This window comes from Argiope bruennichi, chromosome 6 (genome assembly GCF_947563725.1).
Source record: "Argiope bruennichi chromosome 6, qqArgBrue1.1, whole genome shotgun sequence".
Lineage (NCBI taxonomy): Eukaryota > Metazoa > Arthropoda > Arachnida > Araneae > Araneidae > Argiope > Argiope bruennichi.
In genome coordinates, this window is record NC_079156.1 from 132,470,035 (window position 1) to 132,492,343 (window position 22,309).

At 29.1% G+C, this 22,309-nt stretch overlaps 1 protein-coding gene across 5 annotated transcripts in view; it reads right to left on the minus strand.

The window, feature by feature from the left end:
- Positions 1-22,309, minus strand: part of LOC129972445 (low-density lipoprotein receptor-related protein 1-like) — a 199,773-nt gene that overhangs the window by 33,751 nt on the left and 143,713 nt on the right. For all 5 annotated transcript variants that reach the window (XM_056086584.1, XM_056086586.1, XM_056086587.1 and 2 more), the window contains exons 64-78: positions 21,895-22,033; positions 20,720-20,940; positions 18,845-18,976; positions 16,703-16,822; positions 15,720-15,959; positions 13,701-13,817; positions 12,007-12,123; positions 11,609-11,746; positions 10,656-10,775; positions 9,223-9,345; positions 8,923-9,051; positions 7,535-7,806; positions 4,669-4,847; positions 3,447-3,661; positions 2,615-2,791 (exon numbers count right to left, since the gene is read on the minus strand). In XM_056086584.1, coding sequence (XP_055942559.1) covers positions 2,615-2,791; positions 3,447-3,661; positions 4,669-4,847; positions 7,535-7,806; positions 8,923-9,051; positions 9,223-9,345; positions 10,656-10,775; positions 11,609-11,746; positions 12,007-12,123; positions 13,701-13,817; positions 15,720-15,959; positions 16,703-16,822; positions 18,845-18,976; positions 20,720-20,940; positions 21,895-22,033 — 2,439 coding nt within the window. The remainder of the gene's footprint in view (positions 1-2,614; positions 2,792-3,446; positions 3,662-4,668; positions 4,848-7,534; positions 7,807-8,922; positions 9,052-9,222; positions 9,346-10,655; positions 10,776-11,608; positions 11,747-12,006; positions 12,124-13,700; positions 13,818-15,719; positions 15,960-16,702; positions 16,823-18,844; positions 18,977-20,719; positions 20,941-21,894; positions 22,034-22,309) is intronic.

Here is a 22,309-nt window from a genome sequence, read left to right on the forward strand (position 1 = left end):
GAAATTGGAAAACCAAGAAACGGGACCTGCAATCTATTGTTATGGTTGTTCCCGACCTGGATACATCAAAGTTAAATGTCCCACTTGCTCTCCATCAGAACAAAGAGACAGGCTGGCTCTCAACTTTCTGACTCTCCAAGCAACCAGTTCTCCATTAGCTATGCTGGATGTAAACATTGCAGGATTAAATGTTAAGAGCCTGTGCCGATACCGGCACTTCAAAAACAGATGATGGAGAATTTCTGTATTCCTGTTTGTTAAAGAAAGATGTGGCCTTTCGGCCAACTAGCATCATTATGACTTTGGCGAAAGGTTCTCAAACCAAAGAAGCAGCTTGCACTGCCCCGGTGACGTTTAAAATTGAAACGAAAGTTCTTATATTGGCCTTCTAGCTCTGCCAAAAGCGAAAGGAAACAGAACCTTGCTCGGGACCGACTTTCTTGGAAAGGCTGGAATAGTACTTAACCTGAAGCAAAAAATCTGGCATTTTTATGGAGATCAAACGAGGAAGATCCTTTTTCGAGAAGATATACCAGCTAGCCTTCTATGCCCTGTAGAAACTGTACCAGACCCTGAGTTTCCCTTACCAGTTGACCCTGTAAGAGACGAGACCAAATCAATTGCCTGTCAAGAACCCGATACCTCGCCTAACGACTTGTCTACAACTCAGATTAGTGAAATTATTCAACTACAGAATTGCCGTCTTAGAGAATAGGAAGGAGAAGGCTCGGCCAACTGTCCCGTTTGAACCAATTGTTGATGGAATATCAGGATACCTTTAATCCAGAGGGAGAACCAACGCCGTACATTGAACATCGAATCGATACAGGAAATGCACCTCCAGTTGCAACAACACCTTATCGCATGTCATCTGCTCGACAAGAGATACTTAAAAAAGAACTCAAATCTCTCCTTGACTTTGGAATTATAGAAGAATGCGACTCCCCATATGTTTCCCCAGAGGTGTTAATTCCTAAGCCAAATGGAGAATTCAGGTTATGCGTGGACTATAGAAAATTAAATGCAGTCACAAAATCTGATCCTTATCCATTGCCAAGAATGGATGATTTGTTGCATAAAACTTCAGAGACTAAATACATGTCCGCCATTGATTTGAAGGCAGAATATCATCAAGTTAAGATGTATACCCTTGATATGGACAAAACTGCTTTCGTCTGTCCATTTGGAGTTTATAGACTCACTCGTATGCCTTTCGGCTTGAAAACAGCTTCAGCAACCTTTCAGAGACTAATCGACCTTTTCCGAAATGGACTCAAGGTTAATACGTTGGTTTATCTTGATGACATTATCATAATGTCTTCCACTTTTGAACAATATCTTGAAGATTTGTGCCTAGTCTTCAAAAGACTTAAGCAGTTTAAGCTACAAGCAAATCGAGAAAAGTGTCACTTCATGTATCAGAAGGTTAAATACCTTGAACATCTCATCACGAGATCTGACATTGAAGTTGATCCAGTCAAAGTGTTAGCCATTATGGACATTCCTCCACCAAAGAATGTGAAGCAGATTCAGTCTTCTCTTCAAACCTGCGGTTGGTATAGACGTTTTAATCCCAACTTTGCTGGTGTCGCAAAACCTTTAAGTACTCTAACCAGAAAACTAGCTACCTGGGCCTGGAGTTCGGAAGAGCAAAATAATTTTGATACCTTGAAGAAAAGTCTGATTTCACCACCAGTTCTAAAACAATTAAACGAGAACAAACCGTTCATCCTCAGAACTGATGCGTCAGCCTAAGCCTTAGGAGCTGTTTTGTGTCAAAACCATTTCAAAAGATATTACTGAATGGGAATGAGATCCTTTATCTCAGATTATGTCAAGAAATACCTCGTATGTAGTAGGTATAAAGCTGAAAATCAGAAACCCTCTGGACTATTAAGGACCCCTGTGGAGAAGAAGCAAGATCAACGGAAAGAATATGCGGACAAGAAGCACAGAAATGCTGTGTATTATGCACCTGGAGACCGAGTATGGGTAACTACTTATTAGAAGAGCAACGAAGCAAATAAAAAATCTGCAAAGTTTACACCACGACGTGATGGACCTTACATCATAATGACCCAACGCTCCTTGACCAGTTACGAAGTTGCAAACCCCAACAACCCAAATGTCCCACTTAACATACCACTGAAGAACATACCATTCTTCAGCTTTGTGCCCATGCCTTGAGTCTCACGCCAATAGTCAGCCTGTACATCTTCTGCGTAGAAGAGGTTGCCCCCCCCAAAAAACTGAACTTTATAAACTTCTCTTGCTGGCTCCTTGTCGGGACGACAGCAAAGCCAGAGGGGGGAGTCTGTAGTACCAGAACTGTAATGCATCACCGGATGGGATGACAGATCTCTGCCTTAAGAGAACATTCTGGAAACCCCTGACACCAGAAAAAGAGTATTTTCAGAGTTTTTCTTCAGTCTGTGTGCGGTTCCCTTGCTTGCATGTGAGGAACCTATGTTTACTTAAAGAATGTAATTTTTATAAAATTGGTTAACTAAAATTTTTTTTAAATTATTACTTGACTAATATTTATAAAAACTAATAATATAGTATTCTGAATATAATTCAGAATACTATAAAACTGATTTGATTAAGTACTTACAATTCATTTGTCGATTTTCTTGCACAAGAACTATGTCATTAGCTTTATTTAAACCATACACAAGGTAAGTCAAGTTTCCATTTCCAAATTTATCTAGTCGGACAACAGCATTGCTAGGAGTTGTAGTCATATATATATAATCCTCAAAAACATCAATTTTATAAGGCTTTTCATCCTCTGAAAAAAAAAATGAATAATAAAATGTAAAATTGTAATCATGCTATGCAAGAATGTTTTCATTTGAATTTATTTGTTTTAAACCAGATGATATATTTTTTTATGCCACCTTGATAAGCCAATTTTCTTACCTTCAATTCGAGATGTTCTAAAATTGTGCTGGGAACATAAGATATTGTAAAACTGGAGTAGAGGTACACAATAAAATCAAAGACAAAAAAGTAAAATAAATGATTAACAGGAAGGATGAAGTATAAATAGCATATTTTCGCTTTCGCTTTACTAAATTTCCTGTAAACTTGAATTATCTAACATGATTATAGTAAGATTGCACAGACTATAAAACAAAAGTCACACAAACTGAGGATGATCTACTAAGTATAAAAGTACGATTTGAAGACTTAAAAATAAGTCCCTAACTTGTGTGAGCAGTGAAGTCAAAGAAATAGAGATGTTTTTGATTTGCATGCAATAATGCATTATTATATTCACATTAATATCAATCTCATTTATTTAGATTTATCAAAGTAAGATCTTATAGATCAAAATATCAAAACTACCTAGATTGCACGTGATTCATCAATAACAATAGAAAAACATATTTAGCATAGTATACTTGAAAGATTTAAATTAATGAAGAATTATTTGTCATTACCTATTGTGAATGCTTTCACCAAATGCCGATGCCTTCCATCTAAATCAGCAGATTCAACTCGCAAAGCTTTAGGATCTGCCCAATAGATTCTTTTGGCAGGCTGATCAACAGCAATACCAGTGGGCCAGATGACATTCTTGCTCACAATGATTTGCCGCTCACTGCCATCCAACTGAGCTTTTTCAATCTTGGCATATGCAGTCCAGTAAATATAACTAAGAAGGTGGAAAAATTATATTCAAAACCTTTACTAAAGTGAAATAACATGTATGCATGCATGCACAATTGAAAATTCTTTTTTTTTGTTATCAAAAATAATATTAAAATTTTTAAAAAATGGTAATATTTTAGTTTGAAAAAGTAAAAATAAACTATGATATTATTACTTCAAATTTTTCTTATTGTATAGTAACTAACTTAAAAAATTTAGCAAGAATGCATCATAATACTGCTTCCATATGAACACATAACAATTTTTTTAAATTTCAAATTTAATCTCATAGTTGGTAATTAATGGTATAATGGAGAAAAATTTCCTAATCATAAAATAAAAATAGACCGATAGTTCTTCAGGACATAAAATTATTTTCATTACTTTTCAGAGTACTTTTAGTGATGGCAACGCTCAATAATAATTACAAGTTGCATAATATAGACATCAACTTACTTTATTTTGTGTGAAAGCATATAAAAATGTTGCAAGAGTAATATTCCAGCAAATATATATAATGTAAAACACATATTTTTGAAGCACTTTCGTGATCAGAGAGAAAAGACATTTTGAATTTTTAAACTTCCTTTTTATTCCACGCCGGGAGGCATAATTTAAGTACAAACACGAAGTGATGAGGCACGTCAATCCACAAAAGAGCGAAAAGAGTGACAGAAATATTTTTCCTGATGATTATATACCATGAGATTCTCATAATGATATCTTTACAAGTGTTGATTTAGGTCCGGGGAAAATAGGTACATTTAAAAAGAATTTGTGTAGAATGACAGATTTTTATTCCTTTACTCACAGCGTAAAAATCGCTGATTTAAGCATTTTTACAGAGGTTCTGTAGCATTAATTAAATAAAAAAAAGGTGGAATTGGATCAGGAAATAGGAGAAATTTTTTTTAAAAAATGAAGTTAATATGGGCTGAATTAAGATAGAAATTAGGAAATAAATTAAGTTTAAATTCGATTTAAAAATATTATTACATATATATTTCTTACCCTGCTTCTGGGTCTACAACAATATCATTGGGTTGGTCTAGACTAGTGGAGATAATGGTCTGTCGCAGAGTTCCATCTAAAGTAGCAAGAGAAATAGTGTCAGTTCCAGAATCTACCCAGTAGATGTGGTTATTCACCCAATCAACTGCAATGCTCTTTGGTTCCACTAAATCATCCACCTGAAAAAGAAAATGTAAAAAATAAGAAATATAATAAATTACAGACTGAATCAGATCAACGGAATGTCAAAACATGACATTAGGGAAATAAGGAACCAAAAAGCTTCTTGAAATTACATTGTTAAAATAAAATACATTATTTTCCCTTTTGATACATTATTTTCATAAGGTATCAAAAGAGAATGATGATTCATGGTAGAAAGAGTAGGAAAAAACACCTGAAGATTATAATTGTCTTGAATCAAGAATATAGTTCAGGATTTCTGAAACACGAACAAATGTTTATATATATAATTTCAAATTGGAATAACTGAATGAAATTGCTTTTAGCAGAAAAAAAGTCTCACTAACTGCATTTAGTTTAAAAAAAATAAAAACCTAATTTATTTAATGATATCATATACTTTTACTTTAACCATAATGTCTTTTATCTATTTTTATGAACAAAGTTGACAAATTGATCCTTATATTTGGTGCTTCTCGTTTAAAAATTTCTATTTGTTACTTTTTCAGCAGGTAGAAAAAGTAAACAAGAAATGAATTTATAATACTGAATATATAAATAACTTAGAATATATAAGCAACTAAAGAAAGAGAATAGAAGAACACAAAAATTATTTTTGATTATACTCATAAAATCTACAGAAACAGGAAAGATTTGAAACAGGAAAGAAAATACTTATGGTAATACATTTTGTCTCCCTTAGTAAATTAAATACATTTCAAGACGTCAACTGATGAACTGGTACTTTACTACAATTTTTAAAACCTTTTTTTTTTTTTTTTAAAGCCAGAAGTGCTCTCTTAATTACCAATTGTGTCTTAATGTTTCGTTCTTCTTCATGAGAAAAGTAAAAAAAATTGCTAATTTATTTTATTAGTTGTCAAGCTATTATCCTTACAAATCTGGGTATTCCATTAACTACATAGTTAATAGAGTAACCAAGAATAATTATGAAATTAACATCATCCCATTATACCTCTTGCAATTAATATCTATTGACCAGAAGATGTGCCCATTTAGATGGGCTGTTATTCAGTTAAAAATATCTCAGATTCAATTATCACAGTTAGCTAACAAAAGTTGTAATAGGAAAAACCATGCACATAGGCACAGTGCTTATGAAATAAAAAAAGTATATTATTTGTAGTGCATTTTAGATGGAAGTATATAACAACATTAGAAATTTAGTTTTTTTGCAAACGGATCTCTATTTGTAATATAAATGAATACTCAAATGAAAACTCTATGAAATCAGATTGTAACAAATAAGGATATATTAGGTGCTTGTAAGTATTTTAATAATTTTTTCACTTTATAAAGGCATTTACTGAGAAAAATTGGTACAATATATATCAATCAAAATATATTCCATCATTTTCTACAACTTTTCCCCATTTTAATCCAATAAGGTTTGCACATGATTGTCTTCGAATTTTTTTGGTCCTCCAGCCATTAACTGACATAGAAATCACCATTCTTAAATCATTGAAACCAAAATCGACAACCGAGATATGATGGAGTAGCATCACCATAAGTTTCTAAAAGAGTCTGATGGGCTCCGATGGCAGATTTCTTCAAACAACAACAACAACAAATATCGAAAAAGTAATTTGGAGTGTTCCATGATTGAGGTCTCTATACACTGAATAATTCAATAATACTAAATGGAAAACTTCAAAATGATAATAATACAGTAATAGTAAAATGGTAAAACAAAAAACCATTGTCGTTTATATAGATATTTTGCATGTTTACCAATAGATGTTGCTGATTGAAATATGTCAGCAAAAATAGGATGCTCGTTTCATATTGGGTTTTTCTTTCCATCCGAATGCGTGTACACAAACTGTTGATGATTCGGTGTGAGTAATGGGATTGCGAACACTGCGAGTTGAATTACCCCGTTCGCAACGATTTATAACATGAAATAAAATGATGCTCCCAATGTTTTTTCACTCTATATAAGAGCGAAAGCACTCGTGTGCGCATACTTAGACGTAGATTCAGTTTCTTTTTTTTTTTTCACTTGTGCTCGTAGTCTGTGTCGGTGTAATATGTGATATTTTATAATGTATTAAATGTTTGTTTGTCGCAAGAAATAAAAGTATGTGTTTTTAAGAAGTCTTCTTGACCTGCAACATTTTACAACCACCAGTCACATGCATTTTTCACTGCTATTATTTGAACATATTACTCTGCGGGCCTTACAGACGATTGATCTTGACAATTACAGGGTTTGAACCCAAATATCGTATGACAAAATAAATGCAAGCACTTAATGTTAAAAAATGAAAGGGGAAGAAAAAAAAAAGGAATATCAATTTTTTTAAAAATGTCAAAAGGAAATACTAGCAAGAAACTTCAATTTGGTCCATAAAGGGAGAATATAATGAATCAGCAAAAATGATCACTAAAAATTACAGATCTCAACTCATTAATCTTTACTATTTATTAATGCTTAAATTTATTAGCAAAGTGATAAATAAGTCAATTTAAACATTAAAAAAAGAATCTGTCACAGTTGTCCTTAACAGATTTTAACCTGATAAGGATGGTACAGATCAAAAGAACAGGAATATTATTTAACTCCACTCAGTGTTACAAATGGCAATGGACATGATAACTGATGGGATGGAGGGCCATTAATAAATACAGATTTTAAAAGAGCTAAATAAATACTTACAACCAACACTGGACTGTCTTCTCTCTTCACCCTGTGGCTAACAGAGTTATTTCCTTTCAGCCGATTGTATCGGTACCTATAAATGGCTTTGTCATGGATGCTCACCCAAAACAGTATGACTTCATTGTCTCTATATAAGATATCAATAGAGTCAATGCGATTTTCGTTGATTTCTGGATCCAGAACATCATTTAAATCTTGTGCCATTGGCTTATATGGATTGATCTGTCTCAATTCATTCTCACTTGCTAAAAATATCACAGCTTCATCTCCTGAAATGTGGTTAAAATTAGAAATTATCCTGATGTAATTAAATGCTATAAAATATACAGATTTGATTTAAATTGTATCGATTTTATAATTTTGATAGGAATATAAACATATATTAAATATTTTTTTTAAATATGAAAAAAATTACAGGATACTAACATTGACTTTAAAAATTAAAAACATTAATGAGACCCAAGTACTTAATCTCTTTTATCCAGATGACAAAAAAAGAAAAAAAAAATCATATACCATATTCAATCATATATTAATACTTTCATTTCATTTATTCTGGAGAGAAAAAATACTTATTACATAACATTTCCCGAACAGCATTCTAATATTATTTATTATAATGCTATTGGTTACTGAGAAAACCTGAGTAAGTAAAATATATATACGTTTGGAGATTGTCTATTAAGTGCAAGAATTATCTTGCAAAATTTGTTATTTAATTAGAATTTGATATTCCAGAAATTTATATATAGCAATTATTGGTTCATAAAACAGTAAACATTGTAGGAATTAAAAGAAATTAAAAATATTATTTTTACATGGAATCCCTTTTAACATATAAATAACAATGTTATGCAGAGTTTACAACAGTATCTGTGATAAACTATTTGTTACCTTGGCATTCGTTCCAATTTTTAGAGGCTTGAAATTTGAAGCCAGAAATTACAAAATAAAAACAGAAGAAAGAAGATTTAAAAAAAAATAATGGAAATAGGAAACAGGTGGAATTATGAATCATGTTTCCAATTATAAAATTACAACATTACAATTGTATGTGCAGAGGTGTAGCAACCAGGTGAAGAGTAAGGTGGCATAAATGCTGCAAGCTTTAATCTCAGGTTGTACCATATAGACAAAGCATTAAAGTGTTCATGTAATTTTTTTGATACCAAATATGGTGAGAGGGGAAATGATAACATGGCACAGACATAATTTAATCTTGCTAAACAACTAATGATGATGGAGTGTGTTTGTATAAACAAGGAGAAAAATCATTTTAAACTTCACGACCCATTAGATATTTTTTTTTAAATTAATGATTAAAATCTGAACTATAAAATGTTAAATGGTCCTTTTTATTTTTTATTTAAGATCTCCAATTGTACCTTCAGCATGGCAGGATCCCTTTTCTCCTGGTACAGGATGATATCCAGATACACAGCTGCAATGGTAAGCATCTTTTTTCTTGGCTACACATAACTGCGAACAAGCCCCAAAACTGCAAGGACCATAGTCTACAAAAATGCAATGTAGAACACTGTTTTAGCAATTTTATTAGTCTTGAGATAGTGAAAAAAAAAAAAATAGATAACAAATATTCAGACATGATTTGTGGGAAAAAAACCTGAACAAATAATAAGAATAATAAATACCATAAATTTGTTCAAAAAGTCAAAACAACTCACCACAATCTACTTCATCAGAATTATCTGCACAATCTTCGAAATGATCACAACGGAAAGTTGCGTTGATGCAATGCCCACTTTCACACTGGAACTCATGTGCTTGGCAATGATTCTCATGTTGACCTACAGAGAAGACACAAGCATAAACTCAAAATAAAAGAACAACAAATTAAAAAAAGTAAAATACACAGATTGTTAATAATCTTAATTAATTTAAATTTTATATCATCAGTAATGTTTAAAAGCATTAAGAGTATTTAGGTTTTCAAATTAAAAAGTGAATCTCATACTTTTAATTATAAAATTATACTTATGGTTAAAAGAAATTGATTGTAACACAATAAAGAAAATGCACAAGATCTAGGATATATGTATCTAGTCCTCTATTTTAAATAAACAAATAAAATTCTTATACAGCCATAAAGACTACAAATGCATATACAGAAAAAAAGTTGCAAAATTTTATGAATAGTTGTAAATATATCTCCTTATATATGTGTCAGTTTATGTTTATTCTACTAATGACTAGTTTTAATTATAAACTATTTTATTCCTAATGTAAACAACTGATAATTGTATTCATGCTTCTTAAAAAGTTTTAATTAATAAAGATATCAAGTGATAGCAATGAGCCAAGTCTAAATTAACAAAATGAAGATTAATATAATTTATTTAAATAATAAATTAATTAGCCACTTGAATGCTAAAAAATATCATGAAAATTTCACAAAAGTTGCTAAACAGGGCCAGATAATTTATTATGAATATACAGATATTCAGTTAATAATATGGAAAAATACCACTGCTTATACTTGTTTGTGAGATTCTATTGCTTAAGATAGTGAATAGGAATATTTTCATTTTATTTTCAGATATTTTTCAAAACTGATAGCTTCTGGAAACATAATATTGAAGTCGTGACATTTGGTATATATAAAGAGCATACAGGAAAAAATTGCTGACTTAACATATTAGACTTTTGTAAGAATATTCTTAATAGTTGTCATCACTTGCCAAATTATTCTGTTTTCAAAATAGTCAGGTAATTATTTTGAATGATGTAACTATGGCCTTTACATATAATTTGTTTACTTTAATTACCTTTATTATGTTAGTATCTGTGAAGATATCTATCTTGCTTCATTTCTGCTTGAAATTCCATTTATCTTTTTGTATTTTTAATAAATATTTTGCTCTGATTCAAACTATTTTACAAATACCAAACTCATGAAACATTAAACAAGTAACTATTGAAGCAAAAAGTATTTTTTAAATAAATTAGAACATTTGGACAAGATTTAAATTTTGTCTTTAATATGTTATACAATATTTATTTCTTCTTGAATGTCTAAATAACTTATCTTATTATTCATTAACGTTAAAAAGCCAAAAGTGTATCAAAAAGATTTAATCAAGGAAAATTATATCCTTACAAAGAGATAACTGTTCATCTGATTTGTCACTGCAATCATCTTTGCCATCACAAACTTTGTCCTGTGGAATGCATACATAATTCTTACAACGGAACCTCCCGGGTGGACAAGCAAGTGCTCCTGAAATTTCATTGAAATTGCCATATCAAATAGGATAAAATTTAAACAGACATTATACAGGCTTAGAGCAAAAGAGCTGAATTAATCATTCTTGAAAACAATAAGTTCGATTCTGAAAAAGCTAAAATCCGGAATTTTTCCAGAAATATGCAATGTATTTTTAAATTATTGAACTGACAGGCAAATTAAGTTTTCAATCTAAAAAACTACCAATTTAATAATTTTAATAAGATAATGCAACAAAAACACAATAAACTACAAAGAGGCAACAATTCATTAAAATTTTGGCCAGTATTGAATATCGTATACTGATTTAAATAAATCAGATTTATACATATAAAAAATACAATTACAATTACATATAAAAAATACAAGTAAAATTATAGCTTATATGAAAAAATAATATAAAAATTTATATATTACAAAAGAAAACTGAATACTCTCACAGCGAAAAATACCAAACACAAAAAACATCTATCCTCATATTGTTACAAAAATTAAAAATTTTCACATTAAGTTTTATACATTTAAAAAATTCAATAATTAGAATTGTAACATTCATAGACATATATTCGAGATAAACAACAACTGTAATTGGAGAACATACTTAGAGGTCTAATATTTGTGTGTATAGCAAATATTCCAAATTTTCACAAAATGTTGCTTGTCATATATAAAATACATCGAATGTATCAGTAACAAGTAAGCATATATTAAAAGAATTTCAGAAATAATTTAACATTTAATTTTCATCATTCATAAAATTATAAAAAATTTTTTAAAGAAAAACTTTAAAAACTTAAAGAATGTATAAAGCAAAAAAATGAACTTACTGCAAAGAACAGGATCTTCATCAGAACCATCACTGCAGTCTTTATCACCATCACACAGCCAAACAGGTGATATACAATCTGCTCCATTTTGGCAAGTAAACTGACCCCTCTGACAAGTTAGACCAGCAACAACATTATCTGGAATAATTTCAAATTCAAAATATGAAGCAATAAACATATAAGTAAGCAATAAACATATGAGTAACATATAAGTCATACATAAAATAATTAAGCATTGCATCAGAAATTACACGAATTAAAACAGTTGTAACTTTACCTAAAAAATGGCTTATGCTTTCCTTAATAAAAGATTAGTTTCCAAGCCATTTTTGCTTGAAACGTTCATTTAATTTATGGAACAACAGAAACAAATTTAAAAACTGAGTAAGAAGTATTACCACATCCTTCTTCATCTGAACCATCAGCACAATCAGTATCTCCATCACAATGCCAGGCTTGCATAATGCAGAAGTTAGTGGATTTGCATAAGAATTCATTGGCTTTGCATGTTATTGCTGAAATAAGAATAATATAACATAACAAGTTAAATGAATACAACATGAGCAGAAAATACTATAACTAAACAAAAATCAAATGCAGTATTTCCTATTCCTATTCATCCTATTCCACACATCCTATTCATTCTATTTTATCCCATCCACATTCATCCTATTTTATTCATCTTATCTACCAAATAATGGTCTCCATCAAATTTTGCAATGAAAAAACAATAATAAAGAAATTAAAATGGAAAGGCAGCAACAATAAAAATATAATTAAAGAAACGAGTTAATTGATTTTAATCTCTACTAATAATAAAGGAAAATGATGATGTGTATCTATATGCCTCGGTGTTCAACAAACCAAATCTATTTTACTTAAGAGTTACTAAATTTGGTATAAATGTACTTTGGAGGGCAGAAATGTGCTGTTCAGAAAGATTCTTTTGAAATCTAAATTATAATTAAAGGAAAATAAGATTTTGGTTGTTTTCCACAGTAATTTCTGAAAATAAATAATTTTTACAAAATCTTAAAATTAAGGGGAAAAAAAAAAAGAAGAATGAAATGCTTTTTTTCTTTTAATAACACTCAAAAAAGTTCAAATTTCCCCCATCTAGAATTAAGACAAGTTTTTAAAAATACTTTTTTGCGTAATTTTGAATAATATATTTCATAATTGCCATGGAATTCAAATCAATTTTATTATTTCATCAAATATTTTATCATGTGATTTTTTTTCTTCATTACAGAGAGTAAAAAAAAAAAAAAAAAAAAAGCCTCTTATTGGCACATTTTATATAAGGAATAAAGAAATTAAGTTACAGTATTGAGAAAAAAGTAATTAGAATAAAGCTTATCAAGATATTTGTTTTCAATTGCACAGTGATGACATGGGAGTCCTTGCTTCCATTAAGAAAGTTCATGTATACAAAAAATATAATAGAAGCAGTTAATTAAAATAATAAAGTTTTAATATTCTTATTCTTCATATGAAATGTGTATAAAAAAATTCCTATTTAGCTTTTAAAAATGGATGAAAAGTCACAAAATTAACTATTTGATTGAATAAAGATAACTTCACTGTAATAACTAACATTTTCAATAGAACGAAGTGCTGAAAAACTAAAATGGTGTTTTTAAAAAGAAAACTTTTTGGAAGTTAAAAATGTTATAAGAATATTCTTGTACAAAGATATTTTCAGTAATTAATGCACTTCATTTTAAATTAAATAAAGTTTAATAAATCATTCTGATGTGCACATTCACATACTCCAGCATTCATTTGTATTAAAACTTGACAGCCCAGATCAACTGGTCCAATTTGTTGAGTGAAGCTTGCTTATAAACACAAAGCTTATTTGTTTTGCAAGCCTGTGAAACACACAATCTTCTTTATTATTAGCAGAGATTAAGAAACAATATTCCTAACAAACAAGCTCAGCAACAATGGTAACTAATTTAAAATATAGCTTAATATTAATTACTGTTTCGCATAATATTTTAACAGCTTAAACATTAAAAGTGATAAAAACGTATATTTGATAATTTTATATATATAAATATGAGCAATTGATAAATATTGCACTTACTGCAATTTGCTTCATCACTTTCATCATCACAATTGGCTTCTCCATTACAGCGCCAAGAAGAACTAATGCATTTACCATTGTCACATCGAAATTCACTTTCAGAACAATTTCGCAGAACTGTTAATAAAAATATAATTAATTGATGAGCATATTAATCATTCTGAGGTTACTCAATGTATAAATTAATGATTTATATATAACATTGCGTAGAATTAAAGCTTTTCTTATGGGAATGGATAAACTACTATTTTTTATTTTAATGAATTTTGCTTTAGAAGTATCTAATGTATTTGTAGATTATTAGGTCTTCTAAGACTACAGAGAATTTTATAGTCTATTAAAAATAATCATTCCATTTTGGCTTGCTTATAAACACAAAGCTTATGACACAATTTGTTTCATTTTCATTGTATCTAAAATTCAGTGGATTTTTTTTTCACTTTGTAAATAAAGTCTGCGGAAATTATTATTATCTGCAAATTTCATAACAATAACAAAAAAGAACAAAATATAATGTAGAATTTTAAAGATCAGAAACTACAGGTCCCATATATGAATTTCAAAGTTTCAAATGCATTATGGGAAAACACCTTTGACTAATTCTTTTAATATAATAAAAACTAACTTTCTTTAAGATTAGCAAAAATATTTCAGAAAATCTAATATGGAAATATCTTAAAATTTTTTTATAAATAAATATAAAACTAAATTTCTTAAATTTATCATCATTAAAGTATCTTAAAGTAGCTGCTTAATATATCAAGCCTATTTATAATTTTTATACATGAAATGCCAAAGTTTTTGGATAACAAAAAAAAAAAAAAAATGTAATGAAATATTCCTGTAACTAAAGAGAGTTAAATAGGGAAAAATTTTAAAAGTACTCTTACAGAAAATTACTAAAAGAAATCGCATAAGCCACAAATGTAAATTCAAATATGCTGTTGTTATAAAAAAGAAAACAGTAGTCACTACACATGAAATTCAAATTATGTGAGTTAAAAAAATTTCTAAAAATAATAGCTTTTTTTTAGAGAGAAACACATGTTATGTTAAAAAAAAATGTTAAATTCAACAATTAAGTAACCCATGAACTTCTAGAAAGTTAATTAATTCATTAGCTTCTGATAAAAATCTGACTTTCCTTATTCACAATAATCTGATCTTGATTTATACATCATTATTGTCAGTTTTACAGTCACATTTTTATCATACTCCTAATTTGTAGGCAGAGCCCCGTTCAAAGAAATTTTAATTAATTCCAAAGTAATAGATATGGTTATATGGCTAGAAATAAGGCAATTCAGACTTGCATAAGATAATGGTGCCCCAAAAGGTGAAAATTAATGCTTATTTTCTTGAATATTGCACATAGACATAATACTTCCAATAACAAAGTTTCATTAAATAAGGTATGAAACTATAAGAAAATACTTGATCTTCTATGGAGGTTTATGGATGTTTTTTTAAAAGCTGTTCCTGTGTATGCCTAGGCTGCGTTTTGTTGTTTGTGTGTTCATATTTCTGTATTGAATAAATATAATTTTTTGTTATTAAGTCTGTTGATCTATTTCACCTATTTATCAACTTCAATAAACTCACTGATTTTATGCATTTTTGAAAAATTTTCTGTAACAATACATACATATTAAGATAGTTAGGGTTAAATAGGGGCTCCTTATAAAAAATTTTTTTAAGTTCCTGTAATTTAATTTGAACAATACCACAAGAGTATTTTGTCTAAATTATAATGAATTCCTAGCTTAATAATAATAGCTAGCTATAATATTTGAGGAATTATCAAATTTACTATAGGGACACATTGTTTCAACTCAAATAAAGTGCAAAGTTTTTGCTAGTAGATACTTGTTTAATGAAGCTCTAAGCAGAAAAAAATGTCAAATAGTGTTATGTTACAAATTCTTCTCACCATTAATTATAAGTTAAAAAAATATATATATTTTCAGTTCAGACATCTTATATATTTATTATATTTTGAAAGGGAAAAAGAATACTTGCCACAGTTTTCTTCGTCTGATAGATCTCCACAATCATCATCATAGTCACACCGCCACCGTTCTGGAATACATCGATTATTGTTGCACTTGAAATAAGAAGGGTGGCAGGTGGTTGTGTCATCACACCAATCTGGTTCATCTTCTTTATCATTGCAATCATTGTCACCATCACACTTCCAAGAGAAAGGTATGCAGCGACCAGAGTTGCAACGGAAATAATTGGCTGGGCATTCCCTTTCAGCTTGAAATGAAAAAAATTCATTGAGATTTGCTTTGAATATTACAAAAAAAAAAAAAAACAATATCACAAAAAATAATAAAATGGGAAGATTGAGATCTATATGTAATAGGAAAATTCCAGATTATTTAAACCTAAAATGTGGAATTTCAAGATTTGTGAAATGCAGATTCATTACTTTTCAGAATAAAATACCATGAGATTAATTACATGCAACAGAATGTAAAACATTATTTATAATCATTCTTTTTATGACTCAGAAGATCTTTCCCATAAGTATACTGGTAAGGAAAATTCATATTTAAAGAATAGCTGAACAGTTTATTGAAATTCTTATATTTTCTAATTTTAATCTAATATTTGAATGCTTAAAAATAGTCAGTGTTGCATCAAAATATATTGATGATTATAATAATTTTTCAAATGATAGTAATGAAAAAAAAAAGAATTATAAAATAAGTAATCGCCAGAACTTGACCAACTTTAAATAAACTAATTTCCCTAATATTTTATTTAAATGCCGAGAATTCATAAAAACAATTTTGTAAAATGATACATAGAAATAAATTCAATTTCAATACATTTTAAAATTTATACTTATTGCCCTGCTGATGAAATTTTTTGAAGATGTATATGTCCTACAATACTATACAGTATTATTTTATACTATACTGTGCTTTTATTACACAAAACTTTTTTTAGATTATTGGCTGCACATGCCCATTCAAAATACAATATATTCTTACCACAACTTTCTGGTTCATCAGAATTATCTCCACAGTCATCATCTCCATCACACTGCCACACAGCAGGAATGCATTTGGAGTTAGAACAGTGGAACTGGTTGGGCATGCAAGTGCGAGGAGCTGAAAATAAATAGTTCATCAGTGACAAACAGTAGATACTGAACAATATCTATTCTCTAGAGGAGTAAAAGGATTCTTTGGTAAATTTTACAATTCTACACAATTTTTTTCACACACCTTGATAATTCTTTTTATTTTTGATTACTCCCTATTTTCATATGTCCACCACCATCCCTCAGCACAAAGAAGTTCTTATTAATACTGTTCAGACCTTAGGTTACATTAAGACTTGATTCAACATCACAACATATGTAAAATTTATCTATTTTTGGTTTTATTCTCATTTTAATTTTATAATGGCATAATTAAAATGTCAAAACAAACACAGTACTGAAATAATTTTGCATCCATTTAAAATGGAAGCTAATAATTATTCAACATAATAAACTATCTAAACAGAAAGCAGCATTATATTATCCTTGAATTTGCTTTATGGAGTTGCAACACGCTTGCTGTGATATTTGCATAACACGAGAATGCTCCTTTCACAAGTTCTGTGTTTTTTAAACAGTATTAAATATTTTTATTTAACACTGATATTTTTGTATTCTTCTTTCACAGCTACAAAAAAATTATTATTATTTTTCTTTTAAAAAAATAAGACTATGAAAAAGAATTGCCAAAAGCTAGGGGTCACTTTTTCTTTTTTGGAAAAGGATAAATATTTTTCTTGAAAAAAAAAATATTTTGTTGGATGAATTTAAAATAAATTCAATTGCCTCAGTACTTAGTAAGCAAACTTAAGCCATAGGGGAAATAAAATCATATAAATTTTCTTCATTTAAATCTGTAAATTGAACTGAATCTGTAATTTGAACTAACAATACTTTTTTCATATTCTCAACTGTTCAGCTGCATGTTCTTTAAAATACAAGTGCCACAAACAGGGAACCTTTAATCTAAGAAACCAATTCGTTCAATACTATTATCTTCAGTTTTAAGAAATGATATTTTAAAGTGGGCAAACTAAACATTTTTAAAAGGAATAGGATTTCTGAAGAATATTTTACTTTATTTTGAGTTAGATTAATGTCACATTTTGAAGGTTTAAGAAGATTATTTAGGAACACATCTCATAATTTTGAATCACAGTCACATAATGAAAATGAACCCAAATGTAAACATTTACACCAAATATTAGGAAAAAATTAGAAACAATGAGCATTATATTCACAATGGGTTTAACTTGTATCAAATTTCTACCTATCATACTATTTTGTTATATAGGATGCTAAGATTGCAATGCTTTGATCCTGAAGTTGAGATTCTGTAATTAGGCCATTACCTGTTTACTATAATCTTTGTTTTTTAAGAAAATGTGCAAAAAAGCATTAATTAATTCACTTTAAAGTCAAACAAAAAAGATCATAAAAATCTTTTAGTTATTTTATAATTTAATGGCACAAAATATAGGAAGCAATAATTATTATATATATAAAGTTCTCTTTTTAAAACTACTTTTGATAAATCAAAAACTAAATTAAAAGATTCTTTAAACTCATATGACATTATAAAATATTCGAAAAAACCTTACTAAAAAATTTAAATAAATAATCTTTTTATATGATAGCCCCCCTTCCCTCAGTGAAAACATTTTCCATCACCAGAGAAAACATTAGAACTATTTAATCAATAATAATAATAATAATAGATAAGACTTCAATATATAACTGTAAACTTAATAATCCTCAGATGATTATTCAATAAAAATAAAATAATACCTAAATTTAATGAAATTCTATAATTTATATTACAAGTATACTAGTAAATTTACTTTATTTAAATATCTAATCAATAATTCCTTCTTTTTACTCAAATCTAGAAAAACTGAAAAGATATTTTTCTTTCTTTCTTTTTTTTTTTCTGATGGAAACTTTATTTACTGTGCAGTTAATTTTAATAGATATAGTTTTTATAACCATAAATGAATATAAAAAAAATCCATTGCACACAAGAATTAAAAACGAAAAAAGCAATTTTTTCAGCAAAAATAAACTGCAGTTTTTAAATGAAAATACTCACTGCAATTGATTTCGTCTTCGCCTCCTACACAGTCAACAGTTCCATCACAATAACTGGCAAGGCTGATGCAGTAGGCTTGGGTCGTTCCATTCCTAGGGCATTTGAACTGGCTCAGCAAGCATGTATGTTTGTCTATTAAAAATAAAGATAATACAGATAATAATTATGTTAATTTTTATTTCTGAGAAATTACTAAGGTGAATTAATAATTTATTTATAACAAAGAAGAAAAAATATATGCAGCATATAATAAGCAGAAAATGTCTGAAGAATAAATTCTTGGTTTCTCAGGTTAAATGGGGAAGAAATGTGAGTTCAGTAGTCATAACAGAGACAGAATTTGTTTTCTTTCTTATGCCATGAGCATTCATAGGATCTTGAGCTACAAGCTACATCATGAAAAGATTCTAAATACTCTTGCAACTTCTGTTCAGATTTCATGGAATATCAATAGGTTCACAAAATCAAATTTCATTTTTTTTATATGTTTAACAGCATTTTTATCTTTGATAACAAAAGATTAATAAAATCTTCAAAAAAAAAGTTGACATATGTTAAGATAAATAAATAAAAGATGCAGATAATACAGACTCTATGAATGAATCACTATTTGATTACTTATTACATTATAAAGGATTTCCATGAATATTTAGATGAGAAGGCATAATGATTAAGAATTTGTGTTTCGGAATATCCTATTTATAAAAGAGTCATGCTTAACTAATATCACTCCAGGAAACTAACATCACTGGTAAAAAAGCATGGCACTTCATGGAAGAATCTACGTAGAGTGTGATCTAATGCCAAAAGAAAGATCTATGTCAATTGGACGGAGAATGAATTGATATTGTTATTTAAAATCCATCCAGTGAGAAATGCAATAAGCTCAATAATGAATAACAATATTTTAATCCACAAAACATGGAAGACAGGTAATAAAACACACTATGAGTACATGAAGTATTTGTAGAAATTAACAGCATACAGGCAAACAGTGAATTGTTAATTGGGTAACAGTACAATACAATACTGCTCAGAATGCAGTTCATTCCACAATCACACTCCAAAGAGAAAGAACATACAGCTGACCTTCCTTTCTTTAGTTTCTCATTGATATAGATTTGTTAACAAAATATCTAAAACTCTAAAAGACTTGCCAAATCTCGATTCCATGTTAGAGATATCCCTTTAATTCCTGCACTTTCAAGAACTTTCATTTTTGTTGTTAAAGTCACTAAATTTGATCCTAAAGCTGGGGGAGGGTCACTAATCTGACATCCAATTTAATATCTATAAGACACTCTCTTTTCTATGAGTATTCACTGAGCACAAAAGCAATATTACAATTGATGAAGATAGCAATATACTGTTGATGTTAAACAACACGTACACATCAACAGAAAGTTAATAGTTGTACAATATGAGCCTTTTCTTGCTGATAAATGCATTGCATGAATGAAAGCTAAGCATTCACTAATATCATGTAATATACAAAAGGCCAAGTCTGAAAGTATTTATATCATATGCCACTGTTATATATGAAAATCTATTTAGACATTGCTCTTATCATTAGGGCTATTTTCCCCTCTAGTTCTGGTACTGACAACTTTCAGCGTACCTTTGTTAATTTATTTAAATCAAGCAAGATATGTATATGAGCTACACTCAAAATTTGCATTATAATCAAGTTAACTATATCAGTAAATACTGGAAATTTTAAGATACTTGCTAAGTTAAAATAAATATTTCCACTAATACTAAGAATAATCATTACAAAGAGTAGGAACAAAACCACGGGCACTGAATTTTAACAAGTTAATATAAATAGAATAATCTACTTCATCTTCTTTTTAGCTAAGTTCACAAGGTACTTACCACAGTCTTTTTCATCAGACATGTCTCTACACTGACTGACTCTATCACATATCTGGTTAGGTTGAATACAGTTATTGTTAGCACATTGGAACTGACCAGGACTGCAATGGAATGATGGGCAGTCATCAGGTTCATCTGAGCGATCCCCACAATCATCCTGAGTATCACAGTACCACCAGCTGGGGATACACTTATAAGTGGCTGTGCACACAAACTGCGAGCTGAAATCAAATCCAATAAAAACAAATGGTTTCATTTTATCTCACTTCAATAACAGCTAGAAATGAATAAACAATTAAACAAAATATATAGTTGAAAATACAGCACTAATATGACACCCTGTAAAAATAGTATATTTAATTTTTAAATATAATAAACTAATTTTTACCATTGATAATTTTTTTGGAATAGTTGCGATGTATTTTCAGAAATAAAATTTATTTGAAAAGTATAATACTAATTGGAAGATTTTTCATGTTTATTACTTATAGTTTGAATAATCAATTTTGTTGTGAAAAATTAGTACAATGCACAAACATTGACAGCTGAGGTGAGACAAGCTAACATCTTTGCAAGAAATAATCAAAATTGCTTTGATAAAGTTTTAATTCAATTTGATATAATTGATTAGAGAAATAATTAGCAAAGAAAAAAATCATTTAATGATTTTTAAATACAAAAAATAAGAATTTTGTCTCAAAAAGGGAGGTTAATATTTTCCAATATCACTCCAGTGAAGTATTAGATCACACAATCCCCCCCCCCTCCTTAAAGCAAGTATAAAATGTTTTTAAAGGTTTGCCAAAATTGGCACTTGATTACAAAACATACTCAATTACTCTATGAAATATAAACAATTTTATCACAACAAACTTTTGGGCATTCAATAAAATATCTAACAACAATGCATACATTTAATAATTCATTAAACATAAACAGCACAATGAAAACATAATATAAGAAAGAAATTCACTAGTATTGATTCTTTTAATTACAATTTTTTTCTTTTTTTTCTTAAAAGTGATTAATATTTAATTAAGTTGTAAAAATTCTTTCTTTTTAATTGAAGTAATATAAGTTTGTTTCTATATGAAATAATATAATTGAATGAATGCAAAAATAATTTAATAACTGAGAGAACACACTCCAATTACTATAAGCAAAGAAATACAGACCTTGTGCAATTATTACGACAAGATTTGTTATCATCTTCTAAGACATAGTTCTCTGGACAAGCACATAATGCACCACCACCTGGTTTCAGAAGACACAAGGTGGTACAACCAGCACTGGTGCAGGGATTCGAGGTCTTCACTACAAAGAATAATAAATAAGGAAAATAATTATAGAAGTATCAAAAATTTAGTAGTTCATATTGAGACATGTATATTTTAGTGGCAAAGTATGAAATCCGGCATTCTATTGAATGCCTAAAACTAGCCAACAATGCATGAAACAATTCATATTTCACACATTTCCTAGGCATTCTATAGAATGCCAAATGAGAAACCAGTAAAGTATGAAGTACATCTCCTCCAAATCATTTGAGATTTCCGTTTCTGATACCTGGTGTGATGTTTAAAGGAAATG